Genomic DNA, 16,960 nt, shown 5'->3' with positions numbered 1-16,960 from the left:
AACACAGGACTGAACCTTTTTCTGGAAACACTTAATATACAGATATCTGCACAGGCCCAGGGTTTGATGAAGGCCATGGGGCCCTACCAACTAATATTAGAGGTTATTGGTGCTGTTTCCTGCCTCTGATCTTGTGGTTCCCATGGCACTAGAACCACATGCATTTGTTTGTTTCTGTTTCGTCTAGTCGCTGCCCTGTGTCATGTTTTGTTCTCAGGTGACACGGGCGGACTGGGCAAACTGCCTGGCAGATGGTGTGCTTGGTATAACAACCCTGCTAACAATAAGAAGAAAGCACAAGTGAAGATGACAAATATTTATTACAGAACAAATTCCAATCAGCGGCCAACAGGGTTTTTCAGAGCCCGGTAAAGGGCAGAGTTAAAAAAAACAGTCCAGAGTTCAGAATGCCAAAAGCGGAGGGGAGAGGAGGGGAGGAGGGGAGGAGGGGAGGAAAAAAGCTCAGAATCTCAGCTAAGGCTCAAGAGCACCCTAGCAACCACTCGGGACTCCATAGCAACCACTTATTAACACGCTTGCAAGCACCTACCAAGACCAGAGCAATCACTTGGTAACACCTGGTACTCCAAAGCAACCAGCTTGTAAAACCATAGGAGCCACTTCATAACATCCTAGCAACCACCTGGGATACCATAGCAACCACTTGATAACATCCTAGCAACCACCTAGCAATACCATATTAACCACTTGGTAATACCCTAGCAACCACTTAGAAAGACCATAGCAACCACTTGAGATGCCATAGCAACCACCTAGCAACACCATAGCAACCACATAACAACTACCTGGGAATCACTTAACAGCTCACCAGTATTTCAGGATTTAATTTCACATTTAAACAGCCTTTAACATCCTTTAATAGTATTTATCAGGTTATCAGTGTTAAGCAACCAAACATTCTTTTTATCCTTTTAAGCTGCTTTGTCAAGCCAACAAAAGTTCATTCACAAACTTTGCCTTTCTAGATTTTGCTGCTCTTTCCTACTACCTCAATCTTATACTCAGTACACACAGCACATGAACATAGCTTAGAATAGGCGCAGAGACTGATGATTAGAATAGGATCAGAGACTGTACTAATGCACAACAACCCAGATCAACACATGCACATGTGCACAACCCTGTCCACACATGTACAAACACAAAGCTCCAACCTGTACAATGTAAGCCCTTTAAACATACTGAATTGGACAGTCCATGAAAGGGTTGAATTGCATGCTAACTCTCCAGTGTTCTAACCGACACTCTGAATGGAGCCAACACTACAGAAACTCCCAACATTACAGTCCTTTATCAGCCTCCATCAACATACTTCTTACATGAAGTGACATAAATATATCAACTTCAGTTTTTCTTGCTTTGTGAAATGGCATATCTTCAGTTTTGCTGATATAAATAGTGTGGCTTATTACAAACTGAAGTCAGAAGCATGTCATTACCAGGCATAGAAGATAGAAGCAGATGTGCTGTGACAGGCTGTATTCTTTCCTCAGTAGTTCTGTACAGGTAGAATGTGAGTTTGGGTTTATCCAAGACAAGCACCCTTATTAAGAGATAGGTCAGGTGTTGGGGTCAGGCGTTTAGGTCAGGTGTTTACATCAGGTGTTTACATCAGGTGTTTATGTCAGGTGTTAAAGGGTCACAGGTGAGAGGAAGTAGGAGATGGTTGGGGGGATCAGTGTTCTTACACATGATGTACTTATGAATGAAATGTACAGACTATAACAGCACTTACCTAGTGCACACTTACAGCAGCAGCAGACAACACCACGTCTGCCCCTGAACTGACCTTAATCGGTCCATCAATCACCAAGGTAACACCACACTACAGTCTAAATATCAGTACACTTACATTAAATGGGAACATCTCCCAGCTGTGATTAAAACCATTGTAATCAAATTTAAAGTTCTTGCTGAGGCTCACTGAATTCTGCAAGTCTCAAACTTCAAAAGTACAGAATGAATCCGTGTTAACACAGTGACGTACGATGATAATGATAAAAAAACAAGAAGTTTGACCTCTTTCTTTCTCTGTCCTCGTTTTGGCCAGAGCCTTTTCTACTCTCTTTCCTTTTCTGTCTTTGTTAGGTCTCCCTTTCTCTGCTGGTCTCCCTTTCTCTGCTGGTCTCCCTTTCTCTGCCGTTCTTGTGTAAGCAGCTCCCTAGATTTCAGCAATGTGTGTAGAGCCATGTGAAGGACCCTGCACATGTGCACAAAAGTACACGTGGAGACTGCAGAGCGCACACATGTGGGCAGGTCCTGAGGGAGGTAGACAGGCAGGTAAACTAGCCAATCATCTCATCCAGTCCAACTGATTGGGAGGGTTTTTTTTAAGTCCTGTGGTTGCCACAGGTAACTATTTTTTTACTCTTTAATACCAGAGCATTTGATTATTGATTATTGCTAGTTATTTGAACAGATACAGGAGGTCTTTAGACTGACACACAGATCCAGCCGTACTATAGAGGCTTTTGAATGGTGCGTGCTCAATTACAAACAGGCATGTCAGTCAGTGAGGTCCAAACGGGGCACGTTAATCAATGAGGTACAAACAGACCACATTAATCAACGAGGTACAAATACACTATGTTAATCAGTGAGGTCCAAACTGGCCATGATAACCAGTGAGATCAAACTGGCATTGAGTGTGGGAGGAGCCTGTTTCTGGGTGGTGAGTGTGGGAGGAGCCTGTGATAGTAAGTAATAAAATGAACATGGTTAAACATTTAAAAATCAAATAAAACATATATTTATATAGTACTTTTTACAACAGATGCTGTCACAAAGCAGCTTTACAAATGTCCAAGTCCAACCCCCAGTGAACAAGCCAAGGGCGATCACCTGTCTGCAGGGTAGAGTTATGTAATGCAGTAAAATCAACATGCAGAAGCATTTGAAAGCAAACAGGACTGACCAGGGGCTTAGTAACTGTTTCACCACTCACAGTTTAGGTAAGCACATGCTTAGACTAATATGTTAAACTCTTAGACTGAGCAAAGTCATAATATGATTATTAAATCTGACTTCACGTGCTGTTTAGCCATGCTGACTATAATTATTAGAAATTATTTTAATCATAAATAAATGAAGTTTAAGAGTTTATTATTGTTTATAAATTAATTGAGATTTTTAAGTTAAAAGTCAATATAATCAGTGGTAATAGCAAGACAATCAATTCCGTTATGACAGAATTGATCTATTGATTAGTTTATTTAAATACACAATAAGAACAAATTGTGTGTTTTTCAACAGCTTTGATCATGAAGTTGGGCAAACAGCTCTGTTGCCTCTCTCTCTCTGTTTTGGTTGCCAGTGCATTCGTCAATCGGACTTTACGTAACATAGATGAGCTGAAAAGCATTGAGTTTGGCCATGAGTATCCTCGCCATGGTCTGTTCTTGTTGCACTGGCTGGCTGATCACATCTCCGTAACTCCGTCAGAAGATATCCTGCTTCGTTTTGATCCTGTGCGGCAGGACTACGGCTTCCAGCGCTACAAAAATGTCTGCGATGGCAGAGATATGCAGCGGGTCCTTCCACACTTGGACGCGAGTTCGAACCGAGTGTACTACACTTTGGGAAGCCTCTCTTCGGGGTCGGTCCGAACACAGCTGCCTACGTACATGACGCAAGACTTCTACAATGCTGCTGAGAATCCCTACAGGGACCTGGACCGGATTGTAATTCAGGTGGACAGGGCCAGTCCGGTGATGGCCGACAAAGTGTACATCACACAAGTAGAGAACGGGAATGACTTTGATCCAGATAAAACCTATGAGATCAGCCCTAAACTCCTGAGGCAGGTCAAAGCTCTGCAGGAGCCATTGGATCTAATTCAAGCTCTTGAACTGCATATGTCTGGCAGTCCGAACTCCACTGGAACAAACTCAGATGATCTGAGACTCGCCCTCGCCCCTGACCAACTCTTGGCCCACCTGAAAAACGCTGACAAACGTCTCAAGACCATATTTGAGGAGCAAAGTGTAAGGTGGCTCCTGAGTCTAGCAGGATATGACATAGACGCCAGGTACGCCGTCCACAAGAAGACCTGGTCCTGCTCAATAGATGAAGCAGTCAAAGAAAATCTTGTGCCTGAGACATTGTGTGAAGGCCACAGTGCAGTAAAGATAGAAGTGAAATCTACACCGCATGGTTATGCGAGACTCACGTGGAGGGGCATTCCCAGGAACATTATGCAACTGGAACCTACTCTCGTCCTCTTCACAAGTGACACATCTGAGGCCCTTGAGACATTTCTACCCCTTAAAGACGAAGCATCAGGATCCGAGAACACTTTTGTTGCACTAAAACACGGACTCCATCCACGTCTAATCTCCTACGGTTTCTCCACGGGCCATGGTTTTTTTGGCATTCGCTACTCAGTAATCTGGAGGGGGCCGCAGTTCGATGGGGCCAACAGGGTAATCCCTATCGAAATCCATGGCTACAACGCTAGCCTGCAGCTTTACACCAGAGAAGGCTATGCCTGTGCTCGCCTGTACATCAGAAAGTTGTTTATAGATTGGCAGGATACATTTCGCAACTCATGGGTGGGATTCTACACCAGCAAACAAGATCAAGACAACGAGTATAAGCACTATCAGTGGGTGTCTGGGTTTGAGCAGGCTAGTGATGACGATGACGACAACGAATATCTCGTTTATGAGTATCAGTCGTCTATGAGCATTGGTCCTGGGGTCCAAGCACGCTTTCTGTTTTCTAGAGAGAATGTTCCCATTCGCTTTTTCCTCAGCTGGTTTTCTGCCTCTGCATTAGCTCACACCATTCCTTGGGAGGAAGATTAGCTAATTATATTGGTAACGGATAGAGCAAAACTAACGTAAGCCTAAATCGACAGAAAATGACTGAAAGCCTAAATTGGAGTGAAACTGGCTTGTTCTGATGTAGGGAATTTCTCTTATTTTTTTGTTTTTGTTTAATAATGTTTCTGTGGTTTTATGATAATGAATACAAAAGCCATAAAGTTTTAAATATGGGTAGAATCAGTTAACTACAGAGGGTATTAATGAATTAGCTCCCTGGTGCACAGAAGGTGCCAACTGAATACACAGGAGAGTGCGTGAATACACAACAGTAGAGTAGAGTGCCTGAATACACAGCAAGCTTTTGTCAGTTTTGACATATAGGTATGGAGTGCTCTACCACTGAATTACAAGTGTTTATTATATCAAAAATAAATTCTAAATCAAAACAAAAATACATTTCTGATCAGTTTTGCACCGATCTCTTAGGCATATGTGCATATCAACCTTTAGTTATGTGGTTGCTCATATGGGCATACATTAACAATGCATGTTGTGATTTCCCTTTAAAGAGGGAAATCTTTTGAGTGTTGACACTTTCTGCTACTTTCTGCTTCTGCTACGTCTTATTATGACCAATTCATATAAATTTCAATTATTGCACTGGCTACACTTACAATTGCAATGTGTATATTTGTGTATGTGTGTGTGTGTGCATTTCTCTGACTTTTACTAGAGGTGCACCTGCTAATCAACACTGTACCAAATGTTTCTGAATGATTGACTGATCAACCAATAAACCTTATTGCATAATATTTCACACTTACTTCAGTGCAAAACCTGAGTTAAAGTTGTTCATTTACTGAGTGCTCTCAAAGTAAAGACATTGGTGGTACATACACCCCGTGGGTACCTACAGGGATAGTGCATCACACCTGAGAGAAATTTGAGATAGCACATTAATGATGATAGCAGACAAACAGCTGATCGTGTATGTGAAATACTGGACGATGAACAATGAGTTTCAGATTTAAGAGGGTATATCCAGATATTCCAGGTTTGGCAAGGGTCAAGGGTCATGCAGTCTAGAGTTCAGAATGCCAAAAGGGGAGGGGAGAGGAGGGGAGGAAAAAAGCTCAGAATCTCAGCTAAGGCTGAAGAGGCTTCACAACAAAACCAAACACTTGGGAGCCTTATAAAATGTGCAGGTAATGTCCTTCAGGTGTGTAATGAGGAGACGTGGCAGACGGCATCTGCAGTCCTCAAAGCCTGCGCAGACCAGCTAGCCCTGGTATTCACCAACATCTTCAACCTCTCCCTGACGCTCAGTATCGTCCCATCCTGCTTCAAGCGATCCAGCACTGCCCCTGTCTTGAAAAGACCTCGACCTTCCGGCCTCAACGACTACCACCCTGTAGCCCTCACATCGGTCATGATGAAGTGCTTTGAAAAGCTAGTCAGAGACTTCATCACCGCTTTACTGCCAGCCTCCTTGGGCCCACTGCAGTTTGCATACCACCACAACCGCTCCACTGATGATGCAATTGCACATCTGCTTCACACCACACTGACCCACCTGGCCAAGGGAAGGGGTAATGATGTTAAAATGCTGTTTGTTGACTACAGTTCAGCATTTAACACTATCATCCCCCCCAGACCCACTACTAAGTTGGAGAATCTAGGACTGCATCCATCCCTTGGTGACTGGATCTCCAACTTCCTAACAGATAGACCACAATCAGTACGGGTGGGCAACTGCGTCTCATCCACCCTCACCCTCAGTACTGGAGCTCCGTAGCTTTGTGTCCTAAGCCCCCTGCTCTACTCACTGTACACCTACGGCTGCGTGGCCACTTCCAGCTCTACCACCATCATCAATTTCGCTGACGAGATCGTCGTCGTGGGCCTGATCTGGGGCAAAAGCGAGAGGGCCTACCTGGAGGAGATTAAACACCTGGAGAACAGGTGCTAGGAAAATAATCTCCTCCTGAACATCAGCAAGACAAAGGAGCTGATTGTGGACTGCAGCAAGAAGCAGGAGTGGCACTACCAACCTGTGAGGCTCAACAGAACCACGATGGAGAGAGTCTGTCGTTCTCCATACTAAAAACAAGCTTTCCCGAGTGGCCCTGATCCGCGGCTCGTCAGAGTCGACCCTTTACCACTCTCGTGGAAGAAAAATCAATCAGTCTCGAGCCAGATGTGCAGATAAGTGAGCTTTATGGTTCTGTCCCTTATGCATCGAGGGAGACAAGCATCTCACTTCTCTCTCACATGAGTTCATATACCCCCACCATTCTCTGTTGTTCTCTCATGTGCTAATCTCCTGACTCCACATGCCAGGAATCTCAAACGTCCTTGAACATTCTTTCCTGCTAAGAACAGTTTGTTACTCCCTGTTGCTGCAGCCCTGCCCAGCAACAGCTAATCGATAACTGTCATACTGTGCCATTACTTCTTTATTCGCCTTTCTTTCACACTCAAAACAAGGGCAAAGGTCACATAAAGGTCACATATTTCTTACTTCCTCATTTAAGCAAGCATTAAGCATTTTCCCTCACACTATAAATGAAAAAGTAACACAAAATACACAACACACAACTTGACTAGCTAGCTAGGCGGCCATCTGAGGAAGCTACTCAGTACCGTGTAGTTCACCAAAGTTTTCTTGGATTGATAAATGAAGCTCCATTAGGCTTCAGATTCAGGACACTGATTGGCTAAATTTATGCTGCTGTGCGCGTAACTGGTGTCAGCAACGGTCAGGAATTTAGCAATTGTAAGTAGCAAGTGAAATTGCACAAAGTTTCCCACAATGTTTAACATGACTAACGACTAAACATCAAATATATATATATATATTTATATTAGCTGTGTAAGGTCTGTTGTTGTCGTCATCGATTTAGGGAGAGTTTTCGGGTAATGTCTTATTAAAAGTCATGTTAAAGGTCGACGGACTCAAGCAGGTCACTGTATGTATGAATTATAGCAATGATCAGTGGTATATAAACAAATGCCCATGTAGATATTGTAATGTGAGTTTATTAAATTACCATTTAAGCTGTCTGTGTACTAACAAAAGACCCCATTAAAGATTAATTTCAGTGGCTTGTGTAAAACACCATACCAATTATGAATACCTAATCTGCATAACCACTAAAGAAAAGCTTGTAATGTGTCAGAACATTGAACATATATATTTAGTCAACATGATGATACACATTGCTGGCTTTACCTCAGTGTAAAATTTTCAGTCAGGTGTATTCTTTAATTGTCATTTTCAGGTTCATGTCTCTGTGAATCACTTGTCTGAGACCACTGAGGCATACCAGTGGACAAAATGGCTAGAATACTTAGAAATGCCCAGAACAGAGCCTAACCTTTAAACTCAAGATTCCATTACCTTACAGTCAGTGTCTTAGTGAGACATTTATTGCCTTGAAATAAAGAACCTCTAAACAGAGGCTAATGGTGAACAGAAGAGTATTTTTCTGTTTTGTTATGTGTTTGAATATACTATAGCTTTAGAGTAATTAAGGTCATGAATTTAGAGGAGAGCACTTTACTTGTTTGGTTGTTCTTTCTTCTCTCTGCCTCAGTTTGGGAGGTTTCTCCTCTCCCCAACCCTGAATTTCCTGTACTTCACAGCCAAACTGAAAACGTCATCATGGGTTAATTAACAAATCACTGTTGGTCTCTTATAGGGCAGTGAACGGCGCTAAAAGGCTATTTTGTGTTATTTAAAGGCTCTCACTATAAGCCTGGTAGCCTGTTCCCCACACTGAGTAATTAAAATGATAGCAATTAAATCACATGTGTGCAAATGCATGGACATGAACGTAATAGTTTTTAATTGTTATTGGGAAGAAAACACTACAGGAAAACGCTACAGTATTGTATAAACTGTGCTCAAACCAACCTGGCTGTGATCATGTGACCTGCTCACACTAACATGGCTGTTATAATAACAGGCTCTAAGCTGCTGCAAAGCACTGCTGTACTATTTTCAGGTTGGATTTGTGATGATATCAGATTGGTTTCCTTAAAAATTTGTTCACAGATATCAATCCAGCATTATTTTGCTGATATTGACCTGATTGTGATACGTGGTATTGGATCAGTGCCATCTCTAACATATAATACTAATTCAAGTAAACACCTTAAGGCACTATTGCCTCACAAACAGAATTCAGTGTTAAAGTGTAAACCTTTATTAGTTTACTTCACATCCAAAGTTCATAATAATCCAAATGTAAAGTTGAAGTTAAATAATGCTGACAGCAGATTCCTGGTAAGGAGATGGAGATGGGGAACGCTCAGTGTGCTTCAGCTGAACCAGAGTTTTCTCCTGCTTGTGTCAGCTGACTTGGTGTGGTCACTGTGGCTTGAAGGATGAAGTATTTAAGTTTGAGGAGAAAGAAGCCAGAACGAGAAGAACCAGCAGGTGGAGAGAGAAGAACAAGCGCAGGACAGCAGTCAGCAGTGAGACTGATACGCTATGCTAACCTTAATGTTTTACATTTTCTTTATTTGTTTCCCCACACATTGATATTATTAATGCACGGATCAATGTTTACAAATGCATTGTACTGCTGTAAAATGTATTGATTTGCTGCTGCATGCTGGGTGTGCATGTGTGTGTATGTGTGTGTCTGTGTGTGTGTGGTGTGTGTGTGTGTGTGTGTTGGGGGGGGGGGTATGTGTAGAACAGGTGTCAATACTGGGACAATACTGACTGCTTAAATCTCCAACTTACTTTTCTTATGTCACAGCAGTAGCCTCCCAGCTAACAATTTGAAATTAACAATGTCAAAGTGTTTCCTAAATTAAATTCATTTTTCATGCAGCTCATACCTTGCAATAAAATTTGTTTTAACTTTTGCACAGAACAAAGGAAACATGTTTCACTCAAGGGCAGTGCATTGTAATGGTATTTCCCCCTGTATGAGGTCACGCTTTACTTTTTAAAACATCCTATGGGATAAGAGTACCAAAATAAAAAGTATTTATATCTTAACCTAACCTAATCCTGATTTACATTACATGCCTTCTGTTTAAAAGTCACTTCACAAAGATGTCTGGGAGAAAAAAAGAGAAAGAACCGGAAGCAGAATAGTGCTGAGTGAAACGTCTTTAATGGAAAGTTACATGGGCTCTTAAACTGCTTAAAAGCTGCAGTGTAAAGCTCAGCTGCGATTTAAACTAAACCCAACTGCTGTGTCAGTTAAAAATCATACATCCACCACTAGATGTCAGTGTATCTCAGGTTTAATTGAGGTTTATCTTAAACCTGCTAAAGACATTGTTGTAACTAAAGCACAATTTCAGATCAGATATTTTAATATTCCATACTATTTTATTCCACCATAAAGTTTTGTAAAATTCATAGCATGTTTTAATAAAATGTTATGTTGCTTAATTAAACACACTGATGTACCACAATGAGAGGAAGCACTAATCACTACAGTCTTTATTAGGCTTTTTCACAATGTATTATTCAGAGAAGCGAAAGGTGACCTGTGTTTAGGCTACTGTCCTTATTACTGACCCGTGTTTAATATCGTTATAACGGTGTGAGACGGGCTCAGCTGTGGCTGACAACTCATCGAAAGTTAAAAGGTTCAGACTACTGTTATTATGTAATGCTCATTTCACCATGGTTATACAGAGTATCACCTCTCGCTAAAATATTGCCAAGACCCTCAATGTTTCACTCGTTTGAATTCGTTGTGCAAGAAATGTGAGGGCGTTACAAGTACACTACACTCCATGAGAGAAATCCCCAATACCTTGTGTCACTGCACCAGTGGGACGGCTGAACTGATCTGACTTTCAGTGTCTAGCATCTGGTTAGCACTGCTGAGTTCTGTTGCTACATCTCTTCGGAGAGATTACCCAGAGTGAGCTCTGCAACCTCTGAGAAGGTGGCATTACACATAATTAAAAGTAATTGGAACAGTATTCTGAATTTAAGAATGCCTGTGCCAAAATCTGTTCTGGGGCTTGTAATATAGCTATATACAAATACACCCAGTTTAACTGATGTCTTTACACTGGTAAAGGTAGAAAGTTCTTCTTTAATTGGAAAAGAAACAGCAAATGTTTAGTTTTCAGAAATGACATCTTAGTTGTCTGGGACAACTGAAATTAATGTTGAACCCTATAAAAACTCTCAACTGACAAACAAAGCAGCTTTTAGAATCCTCAAGAACCTAGAGCAAATCTTGAGGTCAAACTGCCAAAATCACAAAAGAGAAAAAGAATGAGTGATGTTTGTACAAACAATTTACATTCAGACAGGCCACAGTTGCTCTGGTGGCTGAATACTGAAAGTTGCTTTATCCCTGCACATGTACATTGAAATGGTAAAAACTGATGCCAGTTTTATTAACTATTTGCGAAGAAACAAAGGCTAAGCCACATTTTATTCTTTAACTTACTTTAAGGTAATGTGAGGTAAGATGAACATCAGGGAACATTTACAGCATTTGGCAGATGCTCTTGTCCAGAGCGACTTACAGAAGTGCTTTGTAGTCTCTATCAAACACAGATGCTCATGTGAAAATAGAGAGGTCAATTTCAAAAATACTATCAGGCTAAAGTCCTGCCTAGATTGGAACTGGGATGTGGGCCAAAATGTCAGAATTATTTTCATGAATTAACTGTTATTAATTAATATGTTCTTAGTGTGTTGACCCTTTTATTAGCAGCAAATACCCTGAGTATACATACACATTAGGGATCCCCTACATTATATGTGTTTAACAGAATCCAATATGCCATATGACCATTTGTAAATACACACTTTGCTGACTAAATAACTTGTCTTGCACTGAGTGCAATTCAAGTCAATATCCTTTGGTCTGTTTCATATGTAGACAGCTAACTCTTTGTATTCTGCACAACAATGCTTAGCTATATGATGAAAGCACTTCAGATTCATATATGTATTGATAGTGTAGCTAATTTACAAATGCATTCAGGTATACTGATATTTCCACATAATGGAGGATCTCAGTAACTTCAGAACCACCCAGAAATGGCAGTTTTAATAACATTCTACTCACTTTTAATGGATTTGACATAGACCTATGGACATACAGACACAAAAGAGAAAAATTTAAACTTACGAAATGTCTAAAAAATACCTGTTTTATCTTGTAAAGTTTATCAACTAAATGATACTGGCTTGTAAACATTTTTGGGTTTTTTTTTTCCAACTCATATGACCTTGCTTTATATTAAAAGTACATTTTGAACAGTTGTTGCAAGAACAAGTGAGCTGTCTAGTGCTTCCATATACACCTGTAATTATACACCTATAATTACACCTATATAATTTATTACATCTTGAATTTTTACTGACTGCAGTTGTAATGACAACCTGCAAACAAGCATGAGAACAGAAACATGCATTTCCATCACATCATACTGGTCACTTCATACACTACATAATTAGGCCCACTGGTCAGTATTATGAATTATGAATTTGAATCAAACTGCACTTACACAGTTTCAAGAGTTTTACCAAATTACACTGAAAATTACAGTGTAACAAAATACAAACAAAATAAGATATTTGACAAAATGTTACCTTAACAGGCTACAAGATCCTTTCTAACAGCTATAGATAAATACTATAACAGTCACTGTTATAGTAAAATTATGAAATAACAGGCTAGCTATATGACTACATTTCTCCTGTAAAATAATTTAGCTAACCTCTTCTTTTTCTTTTGTCAACCACATCAACCCCAACAGCCTCAACTACCCTGCAGCCAGTTACATTTAATTTTATGTTTAAACAGGATTTAACATCATTTCACAGAATTTCAGGTTTTCAGCAGAATTTCAGAATGTCATTTTACGTTTAACAAAATTTCTCATTATTTATCAGTCTATCAACATTATCAACAGCCAAACAGCCTTTTATTCAATTTTAGCTGCTTCATTTAACAGTATTGCAGAATTTCAGCAGTATTCCAGGACTTCATTTTAATCAGTGATTTTCATCATTTAGCAATATTTTTCCAGTGATCAACTTCAGTTCAGCCAAAACAGCCCTTTTCTTCTATTTAGCTGCTTTGTCAAGCCAACCTGATGTTCGTTCCCAAACTTTGCCTTTCTAGTTCTTATTATTTTTGTACTGGAATTTTGACTGCTAGCATGTCCCGCAGTTTTAGAGATATTGACATGGGACCAACACCAGAATGTTCAGTCTGATCGGGAAAGATGTGCTTGTACTTAGATTTTTGATTGGAGGACCGGTCTCCATGTAGCAAACGTTTTTCAGTTTTTTCCAATAGAAAAAATTGGTTACGCACTAACAGCTTACACACTACTGGTTATCGATGGTTATCGATCAATCGATCGACTCCACCTGGAATGCCATAGCAACCACCTGGAATGCCATAGCAACCACTGAGCATTTGCATTTCAGTCACCTGGCATACCATGGCAACCATGTACCAAGACCATAGCAACCACTTGGTAACATCCTTGCAACCACCTTGGAATTCATAGCAACCAACTAGCAAGACCATAACAATGAGATGATAGCACCCTAGCAACCACTCGGGACTCCATAGCAACCACTTATTAACACGCTTGCAAGCACCTACCAAGACCAGAGCAATCACTTGGTAACACCTGGTACTCCAAAGCAACCAGCTTGTGAAACCATAGGAGCCACTTCATAACATCCTAGCAACCACCTGGGATACCATAGCAACCACTTGATAACATCCTAGCAACCACCTAGCAATACCATATTAACCACTTGGTAATACCCTAGCAACCACTTAGAAAGACCATAGCAACCACTTGAGACGCCATAGCAACCACCTAGCAACACCATAGCAACCACATAACAACTACCTGGGAATCACTTAACAGCTCACCAGTATTTCAGGATTTAATTTCACATTTAAACAGCCTTTAACATCCTTTAATAGTATTTATCAGGTTATCAGTGTTAAGCAACCAAACATTCTTTTTATCCTTTTAAGCTGCTTTGTCAAGCCAACAAAAGTTCATTCACAAACTTTGCCTTTCTAGATTTTGCTGCTCTTTCCTACTACCTCAATCTTATAGTCAGTACACACAGCACATGAACATAGCTTAGAATAGGCGCAGAGACTGATGATTAGAATAGGATCAGAGACTGTACTAATGCACAACAACCCAGATCAACACATGCACATGTGCACAACCCTGTCCACACATGTACAAACACAAAGCTCCAACCTGTACAATGTAAGCCCTTTAAACATACTGAATTGGACAGTCCATGAAAGGTTGAATTGCATGCTAACTCTCCAGTGTTCTAACCGACACTCTGAATGGAGACAACACTACAGAAACTCCCAACATTACAGTCCTTTATCAGCCTCCATCAACATACTTCTTACATGAAGTGACAGACACACACACACACACACACACACACACACACACACACACACACACACACACACACACACACACACATATATATATCTCAACTTCATATCATCAGTTATCATTATCATCAGTTTGATATAAATAGTGTGGCTTATTACAAACTGAAGTCAGAAGCATGTCATTACCAGGCATAAAAGATAGAAGCAGATGTGCTGTGACAGGCTGTATTCTTTCCTCAGTAGTTCTGTACAGGTAGAATGTGAGTTTGGGTTTATCCGAGACAAGCACCCTTATTAAGAGATAGGTCAGGTGTTGGGGTCAGGTGTTTAGGTCAGGTGTTGGGGTCAGGCATTTAGGTCAGGTGTTTGTCAGGTGTTAAAGGGTCACAGGTGAGAAGTAGGAGATGGTTGGGGGGATCAGTGTTCTTACACATGATGTACTTATGAATGAAATGTACAGACTATAACAGCACTTACCTGGTCCATACTTACTGCAGCAGCAGACAACACCAAGTCTGCACCTGAACTGACCTTAATCGGTCCATCAATCATCAAGGTAACACCACACTACAGTCTAAATATCAGTACACTTACATTAAATGGGAAAATCTCCCAGCTGTGATTAAAACCATTGTAATCAAATTTAAAGTTCTTGCTGAGACTCAATGAATGGAATTCTGCAAGTCTCAAACTTCAGTGGTACAGAATGAGTCCGTGCTAACACAGTGACGTACGGATTGAAATAATGATAATGAGGAACTGTTGATGTAGATTAATGCTTTAAATTTTGATAGCATAAAAAATGTAAAAAATGTTCACAGAATCTTTGGTTCATGAGTCTAAGAAGTGATGTTTAATCTGTTTTCTACTAAGAAGCATACCTCTACAGGTCCATATCGCCTCCAAAGGGACACAATACCTTCAGAGCGACTAAGGGACCTCCCAACCGCTGCTGCTGCCTTGAACCCAGAGATGAGCTGCATCGGTGGGCAGCTAAGTAGTGATGAGCCCCTGGTGATCCATGGTCACAGTATGCAGGAATACCAAAAAATGTACCACTCTGTGGTGGATCCGATGCTCAGGAGTCCCTCCGGTCAGGCCAAGCCCTACAGCCTGGAGCGTGTTTACACAGAGGTTCAGGCTTACATTGTACAGGTTGGAGCTTTGTGTTTGTACATGTGTGGACAAGATTGTGCACATGTGCATGTGTTGATCTGGGTTGTTGTGCATTAGTATGTGTGTGTATTAATATGCATCCATTTGTGTACATGTCTGTGTCAGCAGGAATGTACTGTCGCCAATCCTTGATGACACCTTCCTTCAGGGACGGTCTTTCCAACAAGTGCATCGCGAACACTTTGTTCTGCAGAACCTTCTGCAAATCTTCATTCTAATCTGTTTTCTCCAAACATGGGCATTACAGTAGCAAATGATATTATTGCGAGAGTAGGAGAAATGATCCCCAAAATGTGAGGGAAAAAAAGTGAGTAAATGTTGATTTATTCAACAGTCCAGACTGGGGAGCTGAGCACACAAACACACACACACACACAAACTTCCCCACCACACACACACTTAACTACACACACACTTCTCCACCAAACACACTTTACAGATGTTCTTTTATAACCACAAACTGTTGTCACCACCCACTAATATATATGTTAAATATATATTTTAGTCATATATTAACATTATTAATTCATGATAAATGCTTATGAAGTCAAGCAAACTATAAATGTGAACTCTATATGAACCTTTTAAAAATGTGAGTATATTAACATGGGAAACCAAATTATGAATCTGTGAAGCTACAATAGAACAGACAGCTGGTTTGTGTTTGTGAGTTTAAAGGTTGTTCTTTTATAATTGCACATCAGTGAAACATCATCAGGTGTTTCACATTGTGTTGTGTTATTATCCATTAGCTATAGTTATTCTCACCTCATCTTCAATCTCATTGCAATGCACATGAAACATATTTAAAATTGCAAACCAATAATTTTCTTCTTTATTTTTTTAAATTATTTTTTACATCTTAATGATCAGCATGAGCAATCAGAATATGCATTTGTAGAAAGAATCTTCGATTTACAGTTAATCATACAGAAAGGTGTCAGAGAGTAATATTTTAAAATAATGTAAAAGACAATTGTGCATTTCTCAGAAGTTTCTTTTGTTATTTTAATTTCTTTACTTACTTTATTATTATTTTAAATATAAGCATAATGCTGATATTCCATCCTCATGTCTTGACTCTGGTTTTCAGTACATTTTAACTACTTAATTAGGCTCTCCTAGTAGTTTCAGACACAACTGGACATACAGTTGTTGTAGAAATTAATAGTTATCATTATCTCTTGCAATCAATGTTCAAGAACAGTATTAATATTTCACTGGCAGAATATTTAAGAAAATCATAAATGAAATATAAGAACATTTTATTCATTTTTTTCATCACATTTAAAGCATTTTAAAAAATCAAGGCACTGAGAGAGCACGGCACAGGTGTTGTGCAGTTTAATGATGTATTCTCAGATTACATCCTATAAATTTATCCTTTCCTATTTTTTCCTTAACTCATCGTTGGTGCTTGATTGAGGATTACCTACACCATCCCAGGGTTCAGTGCGGGCTTTCTCACTTCTGTAGCTTTTTTCCAGCATAAATCGAGCTTGTACTCCAGGACCAACATACTGGTGGGATTTATACTCATAGATGTCATAATCTGGAGTGTAATCTTGATTTGATCTCTTCTTAAAATTCGTACTCCAT

The 16,960-nt window shown here is 40.1% G+C and overlaps 2 protein-coding genes across 7 annotated transcripts in view; one reads left to right on the top strand and one right to left on the bottom strand.

The window, feature by feature from the left end:
• Positions 1-2,897: 2,897 nt before the first annotated feature.
• On the top strand, positions 2,898-7,060 carry LOC145657869 (uncharacterized). Its single transcript, XM_081714235.1, has 2 exons — positions 2,898-2,972; positions 3,274-7,060. Exons 1-2 carry the CDS (start codon positions 2,903-2,905, stop codon positions 4,824-4,826), a joined length of 1,623 nt encoding a protein of 540 aa, XP_081570361.1. The 5' UTR covers positions 2,898-2,902; the 3' UTR covers positions 4,827-7,060.
• A 1,474-nt stretch (positions 7,061-8,534) lies between these two features.
• Positions 8,535-16,960, bottom strand: part of LOC113569137 (uncharacterized) — a 14,819-nt gene continuing 6,393 nt past the window's right edge. For 4 of the 6 annotated variants that reach the window (XM_026997235.3, XM_035530224.2, XM_035530225.2 and 1 more), the window contains one exon: positions 16,159-16,960. This exon is cut by the window's right edge and continues 1,309 nt beyond it. In XM_026997235.3, coding sequence (XP_026853036.2) covers positions 16,750-16,960 — 211 coding nt within the window. In that variant the 3' untranslated portion in view covers positions 16,159-16,749. Of the gene's footprint in view, positions 9,169-16,158 lie in introns of those variants that run through there. The other 2 variants (XM_081714237.1, XM_081714236.1) reach the window with 2 other exon arrangements.

Source organism: Electrophorus electricus, chromosome 5, assembly GCF_041902795.1.
Source record: "Electrophorus electricus isolate QZ-2024a chromosome 5, ASM4190279v1, whole genome shotgun sequence".
In the NCBI taxonomy this organism is placed as follows: Eukaryota; Metazoa; Chordata; class Actinopteri; order Gymnotiformes; family Gymnotidae; genus Electrophorus; species Electrophorus electricus.
Note: the sequence above shows the minus strand (reverse complement) of the source record. Positions and strands in the feature narration are given on the sequence as shown.